Here is an 8,094-nt window from a genome sequence, read left to right as displayed (position 1 = left end):
ATCTGGTGTGATGCAGCACATGAGCCATGCAATGCCATCACAAGCAAAAACTGTGTGTATGTGTGTGTGTGTGTGCTTTATTCTCACTTGGGTATGACACAGCACCACCACATCTAAATCAGTCTGTGTGTGTGTGTGTGTGTGTGTATTCACCAAGGTTGCCTGCTGATCACCCAGCCAGCTTTCTCCATTATGGAGTGAGCTCAGAGTTCATAGACTGATCTTTGGGTAGGACTGAGACCACAACACACTCCACACACCAGGAAAAGCGAGGCTGCAACCCCTCAAGTTACATCCTGTACCTATTTGCTGCTAGGTGAACAGGGGCTACACATTAAGAGGCTTGCCCATTTGCCTCGCCACGCCCAGGATTTGAACCCGGGCCTTTTTGGTTGTGAGCCGAGTGTGCTAACCACTACACTGCAGTGTGTGTTCTACCCTCACATCTGGTGTGATGTAGCATTATGGCTGTGCAGTGCCATCATATCCACTGTAGTGAGGCACTAATTACATATTTGTGTGTTTTTGTGTAACATATCATTGTCATTGCTGGTTTTCCTCTCCCATTCTCTAGCATGCAAGGTGGTGTGACTAGTGTTGCGGTTAACAAGTGGTTTATCCTAATGAGAAATTTGTTTGTTCAGGTATGGGAACTTTACATGGAAATTTGCATATACAGAAGAAAGAGGAGGTGAAGTGGATGAGTGAGGGATGTCATCCTTTCATTTCTCCTGAAGACTGAGTTAGTAAAGTTTGTTATGGAAAGTTTATTAATGCAGTTTGTTTTGTGTGTTAGTTTGTAACCATTCTTGTGGCATTGGTGTTGGTTGGGATGGTATATTTGACACTACAGTGATGTTACTGTTTATGTGGAGTGAATGCTTTGGTAGATCCACATCTTGAATATGATTGTTTGAAAGTTTCTTACCATGTTTTAGAGGAGATAGGAAGTGTTATCAAAGGGTTAGAGGTTGGAGTGCCCATGTAACTTTTCTTGTGTTGCTTTGTGATGATAACATCTGTGTAAGTACTAAATGATAACCTAGCTTGTAATATCCCATATAGTAGACTGTCTTTTGTCACCACTCACCAGGATGATGATTGATAAGGGTAATGAAAAAAACTATCACCCACAGAGGCTATAATGTAATAACCTCCTCTCCTATGCACACCTAGCCTAGACACTTCCACTTCCACTCATATCCTTCATATCTTCCTTTCACTATGTATCATGTAAAGTATTGATAAAATTACCCCATTATGAATTCTTATCTCCCTCCCCTTCCCTCTTCCTTCCAACTTCCACCATAAAGCATGGGACATATAGGGAAGCAAGACTGGAACGGTGAGAGTAATAATAATGGCAATAGTAGAGATGGGAAGGAATAGCAATAGTAAAGTAAGAGGTAGAGACTAGTTGATAAATGAGGAAGTGGGTTTGTTATATGTTTTTCTTTTATTCTTTTTGTTTCTTCTCTTTTCTTTGTCGTTTGATGTGAAGTTTATCTAATGCTTGCAAGGAGTAGAGGGAAAATATTGATCACTACGGCCAGCACTATCTTCCCATTCAATCTCCTTAGCCTACTATCATCCATAGCCAAACAAATTTTTTGTTCTCTAATTACAGGCTACAATGAATACTTGAAAGGTTCAACTCCATTCTTATATAATATGTACTGGAGTAGTTCCTTCAGCAGATTTTCTTGAAGTCCACAGAGGGATTAATTAATTTTCCTTTATTTCTTACGGTCAAAATATTTTCGGATTCAGAACCTTTCGCATTCCTTGAAAAAAAAAAAAAAAAACCTTAGCTGCCGCTGAAGTAGGGGTGGGCAAGACTCGCTGTTTTGAGTATTGCCGATTCCGATTCCAAAGTCTGTTGGAATCGCTGGTATCGATTCCGGAATCGATACCAGGGCCAGGGAGCCAGCCGGTTCTGGTATCGCCTCCTTGCACCATCAATTCCGGAATCGATCCCACCGCTCTGTCTCCAGCGCGCGACCAGGGGCGCCAGCCGATTCTGGTATCGTTTCATGCCCTTCACGTCCAAGATTTATTAAGCTAAGTCTCATACATCTTGTTCACGTCCACGACACTGATATCGCCTCCTTGCAATCACGATTTGCCTTGGTATTGTGGTAGTGTGTGAAGCGATTCCGGAATATTATTTTTCTACACACACACACACACACACACACACACACACTGGCTCCACAAGCCAGAGGACCGGGGTTCGATTCCCGGGTGGAGATATTTGGGTGTGTCTCCTTTCACGTGTAGCCCCTGTTCACCTAGCAGTGAGTAGCTACGGGATGTAAATCGAGGAGTTGTGACCTTGTTGTCCCGGTGTATGGTGTGTGCCTGGTCTCAGGCCTATCCGAAGATCGGAAATAATGAGCTCTGACCTCGTTCCGTAGGGTAACGTCTGGCTGTCTCGTCAGAGACTGCAGCAAAATTACACACACATGGAAGAGGGACAAATAAACAATTAATTGGTTGAGGTATTTGATATTTATTATGAAAATAGGTTATATACAAAATAAAATATCATAAAATATATTTCAGTGTATAATTACAGCCAATACTTTATCACAGTTCCGTATCACAAAATGAAAGGGAGATTCCTATTAAAAATGCCAAACAATAATATAATCACAAGAATGGCAAAAATACATAATACATCCTAAAAGTATGGCAAAGTTGTTATACATTCATAACTAAATATTCCTTTACTTCACTATATCCTTTCAAAGAAAAAAAATATTCATTTTGATATATATATATATATATATATATATATATATATATATATATATATATATATATATATATATATATATATATATATATATATATGCCAAGGTATCGATACCATTCAGTGGAATCGATACCCTGCTGTCTGCGGCGGAATCGACGGAATCGATTCCGGAATCGTATCGTGCCCACCCCTACGCTGAAGTATAAAAACCGAACCCAAACCGCGGGAAGGACGTCACGGTTTTCAAGATGGCCTTGTATCAAACAAAGGTGACTATTTTCCTTCACTTGTATATATTACTGCACCACAGAAGTACACAATATTTTGTGTGAATATGGTATATTAATTTTCGTGTCGAAATATGTCCTAAGAAATTTGTCTTGTAGCCCAATTTTTGTAATATGCATGGAAGGGCACAGGGCCATTTTACCTTTTGACTCGAAGACTTTTATAGTTATCTTTGCTACTTTGTACATAGTAGCATGAGTGATCAGTTGGAGCTTTGTTGCCATACGTATAGGGACAGTGGCACTAGTCGACTATGCACGTGTCTCCCAGACCCGTGCTTACACCTATAGGAAGCAGACTGCATCACACGATAGGGTGGCAATGAGGGTCAGATTAGGCTACAAATACTTTTGGGAAGTCAGTGCTTCTCCTGGTGTGTGCTGCGTGCTGCACCAAGGGGACACACACTGCGTCACTACATCATGGAATGTCCTCTCGTTGCTAAATTTAGGCCACAAGGTCAACATGACTTGTTTAGTCTCATTGACCATCTAGACTCAACCACTCTCGGATATACCCAGGGAATATCCTCAGTTTGTCCCCAGACTGTAGGATGTTTATGCAATAAGCTGTGCAATATCTGTATTTATTTATTTAAGTACTTGTATTCTTGTTATGTATGCTGTATATGTATATATTTTTGATACTTTAACATTAAGTCTTTGCCCAGGGGGTGGGTGGCAAGGTCCATCCTCCTCCTTTGTTGTATTTCTTTATTAATTCAACAATAAATGTATCAATCAATCAATCAATCTTTGCTGCGATCGATTGCGCCTCATAAGTTCATATTTTGCCATATTACAAGTTTTTGCTACAGGGATAAGTCTATGTTTTCCTTCCAACCAATGGGATAGAAGACCTTATTTTTCTGATACCTGTATGTACGTTACCATTCACAAAATATATTATGTGTTATCAAATAATTGAGAAACACTACATTTTGAAGTAATATGAACATCGTCGCACTGTAGGTAAAGGACCGACCTACTTCGATTCCATAAATTAGGTAGGTGATAAGAAAGAAAAGAAAAAAAATCTTAGAATATTACCTAGCTGGAATAGCGTGAATCACTCTCTTCGGTACACTTACAAAATAAACGTGAAATTCACAATATTTCTTCAAAGAAAAGTGAAAATACATGACGATGTTTACATCATGTGGCGCGAGTCGGAAGTAGTATACTTGTATAGAGGTTTAAAATATTCGAGAAGTAATGAATTATAACACTAGTGATGATAGATTATACACACTTTTAATGGTCTTGTGTGATATGGCTGAGATGTAATTCCCGTAGACACTTTTATCCACGAATTTGATCAAACATAATACAGACAGACACATGACGCACGCTGCAGTCCCGCTGAGAACACTGACCACAGCCTTCACACTTGTTTACAATTTTCATGCTGGGAGGCCCGCGGTGGGTCGGACGGCGGACACCACTGCAGACACACCGATTGCATCATACAATGTTTGTTCGGAAGGTGTTGAGGACCATAAACAGGCTGTCGTATTATAATTTTGAGAGCAGAAGAAGACTAGTTTCGGTGCCCTCGCTGCTAGAAGACGAAATATTGGGAAGGAAATGCAGAATACCTTCGAGAATATGGTCGTTCCTTGCTGTCACATGTCAGGGGAAAGCCAACACTTGCTTCATCTTGGACGCGTTACCTAAGGTGCCTCACGCTGCTTCTGCGTATACTCGACACAGTTATATTGATGCAGATGAGGAAGGGCATCGTGATAAGCATGATGGGGGAACCAGTGGGCAGAGATGGCGCGGACTGCCCTTCTCCTTCGCTCTGCTGGTCGCTGCCTGTTGGAGCGGGACCCCTCAGCAGCTCAATGAGAGGGAGTTCCTATTGGCCGCCATGGTGGGAAACATTGAGAGAATGAAGGTGGGTGGGCATGACATTACCGTGCTTTCCATTAATATATATTTTTCTATTTTACCTTCCATAATTAAATTGTAACCTACGACTCCCCAAAGATGGTCTGATTTTTTTTCAAGCTCATGAGAATGGAATGAGTGTGGATTTCTCTCATGCTGTCAAGGGAGTAAAAGTGTCATTCACATATTTTGTGTTTGTGGATATTGTTTTACTTTTTTGTGGGCAAGTGTAGGAATACAGTAGATGTTTCTTTTCTTTAGATATTTTTATATTTTTACTATTCTCCTTTCTCAGATGTGTAATTTTATAGTGTTGTTATGGCCCACAGATTATAGTTTAGCTTTCCTCTATTTTTCAAATTACCATATATACAATATTTAGTTTTTACAAATCTATTGAAAATTATACTTGAATAATTTACTACAATGATTCACAGCCAAGAGGATATATTACTCTCTTCCTTCCCAGTCTCTATTGCTAAGGTGGAAATCATCGATATGCATGATAATTTTCTTTTTCTGTAAATAGGTCAATGACCTCTATTCAGGCGTGGCCCACGGGTCTCAGCCTAGAGGGGGCGGAGTATTCTCAATGGATCCTTGTGATCGATATTTAAACATGCCTGTTGCACTAAATGTTTCTACATATGACAATGTCACAGATCACCCCTCTGACACACACACAAGCGACGAGGCAAATGGGCAAGTCTCTTAATGTGTGGTCCCTGTTCACCTAGCAGTAAATAGGTACGGGATGTAACTCGAGGGGTTGTGGCCTCGCTTTCCTGGTGTGTGGAGTGTGTGTTGTTGTCTCAGTTCTACCCGAAGATCGGTCTATGAGCTCCGAGCTCGCTCTGTAATGGGGAAGACTGGCTGGGTGACCAGCAGACGACCGAGGTGAATCACACACACACACACACACACACAAAAAAACACACACACACACTGACAGCTGTCAGAATGGCAGAATTGAGAGTATGTCGATTACGATGAGGTGTTAATTCGGCACCGTGGATTTATCATCAGACAGTGACCTCTTGATTTCAGCATCACAGCTGCCGATAAGCTATTTCAACTCCTTGTTCGTGGACTTTACCAGTCATTTTCTCAAATCTGGGTCATACAAAGGTTTAAAAGTAGCTTAAAGGAGACCAAAGAAACTGGGTATGAAACGAGAGATAAAAGGCAAATGACCTCACTGCTGTCATCGTCCTCTCTCTCTCTCTCTCTCTCTCTCTCTCTCTCTCTCTCTCTCTCTCTCTCTCTCTCTCTCTCTCTCTCTCTCTCTCTCTCTCTCTCTCTCTCTCTCTCTCTCTCTCTCTCTCTCTCTCTCTTCTCTCTTTCTTTCTTTCTTTCTTTCTTTCTTTCTCTCTCTCTCTCTCTCTCTCTCTCTCTCTCTCTCTCTCTCTCTCTCTCTCTCTCTCTCTCTCTCTCTCTCTCTCTCTCTCTCTCTCTCTCTCTCTCTCTCTCTCTCTCTCTCTACCCCCCTTATCATCACCTTCCACTCCTCCCTAACTGGGCAGGAGCTAGCAGTAACAAGACACTCGCTGGACATGGAGGGTTGAGTTGGTCTGAAGAAGTTAGTGAGAGGAACACATTAGACCACAACATTCTTCTTCTGCTCTTGCTCTTTTGCTTTAGTGTACCTGACGTGTTTTTTTCATATTTTTCTTTGCAGCTAAGCTAACTAGCTTCCACACTTCAAGTCATGCAGATCACTAAAAGTAAACAGACAACATGCATGCACGCCAGTGCATTTCAACATCACACGCTCAAAGAGAGATTGACAGATGGGGGGAAGAGAACTTTTTTTTTTTTCTACTTTACTTTATCACCTTTATCCTTACAAATAGCTGCCAGAGTCCTACATTGTGACTTTCAAACTTTCCTTTCCTTTTTTTTTTTTCCTTTTTTTTTTTTTTTTTTTTTTTTTTCTCTCTCTCTCTCTCCCTCGCTCCATCATCAGTCTGGTGGTGGGGCCCCATGTAACAGTGGGCCTGGAGTAGCCACTCCCTCTGCCCCCCAGCCTGCTCCACTATTGCCTCCATTTCTAGTATAAATAGGCGTCTTGAGTGGGACTTTCTCTCTTTATGATGGAGGTATTACAGTATGCAGTCCACTTTGCATGGTAGTGTTGTCAGATGTTTTGTAAATGAGAATGAAGATTATTTGAAAACTATTGAAAATCATTGATGTTTTTAGAAAGCAAGTCTATATTGTGGGAGAGAATATAAATTAAGGATGATTGGCTTGTGGAGCAGAGAAAAAAAAAAGTTATATTTAATCTCCCACATCAATTAAGAGGAGATTACAAAGGGTGAATTGCTGGAGCAGACAGCAGATTTCACCTGAAAGCATTAGTGTGGTGGAGAGCAGCAGCTGGCTCACTGGCTGCTGCACTAGAACATAAACAAACAGTCAACCAACAAGCAGGGTACTATAACTGGAATTTTGTCGTTTTTAAGTGAGAGGAAAAGAAGCAATTGTGGCCTGGCTTTCTTAATGACAATGTAAACAAACCAATTCCTTGTCTATCTTCCTTTTTTCTAAGTAAATCTAGATATTTATTTATTGTAAATAAGTAATGATACAGTCAATCTTTATTACTATTCCAGCAATATTCCTCCTATATTTAATTTCATGTCGTTATCATTTGACCCTGGAAAATTGCCAGGAAAGATTTCCTGGGTGCTCAAGCAATTCAGAAAATCGTGGCTTGATTTCATTCACTGCTGGCTGCACAATTGCAGCTGCAAACAACTGCAAATTGCCCTTTGTATATTCTCCACACAGCCTCATGTATAGATAATGCAGATGCATCCTGAATTATACACTGTTGGTTAGTTGTTACCTAATAGGAATAAGAAAACAGCCTGCCTAGAAAATAAGGAAAGGATTAGAATGACTTCTTTTTTCTTTAAATGTCTATGGATGTGCATCTTTCTTCTTATTTTGAAATTTTTTTTTTATTTAAAGGAATATATAATTGCATAATATTAGACTTGATATCTACAAAATTATTATTGTATGAGATAGTTTTTTGTGGTAGGATTTCCAGTAAAATTTATACTTAGCATTAAATATAGAATTCTTTTAGTTAACTTATATGTTGTCCAAACAAAATAATAAAGAAATCATGTTCAGTATAAGGTAAAT

The 8,094-nt window shown here is 40.1% G+C and overlaps 1 protein-coding gene across 1 annotated transcript in view; it reads left to right on the top strand.

Moving 5' to 3' along the window:
* Window positions 1-4,427: 4,427 nt before the first annotated feature.
* LOC123513970 (caseinolytic peptidase B protein homolog) overlaps window positions 4,428-8,094 on the top strand; it is a 16,737-nt gene continuing 13,070 nt past the window's right edge. The window contains exon 1 of the mRNA XM_045271485.1: window positions 4,428-4,945. Within this exon, the coding sequence (XP_045127420.1) occupies window positions 4,451-4,945 (495 nt within the window). The 5' untranslated portion in view covers window positions 4,428-4,450. The remainder of the gene's footprint in view (window positions 4,946-8,094) is intronic.

The sequence above is a fragment of the Portunus trituberculatus genome, chromosome 37 (genome assembly GCF_017591435.1).
Source record: "Portunus trituberculatus isolate SZX2019 chromosome 37, ASM1759143v1, whole genome shotgun sequence".
NCBI classification, from domain to species: Eukaryota; Metazoa; Arthropoda; class Malacostraca; order Decapoda; family Portunidae; genus Portunus; species Portunus trituberculatus.
This window is presented reverse-complemented; position numbering and strand designations above follow the sequence as displayed.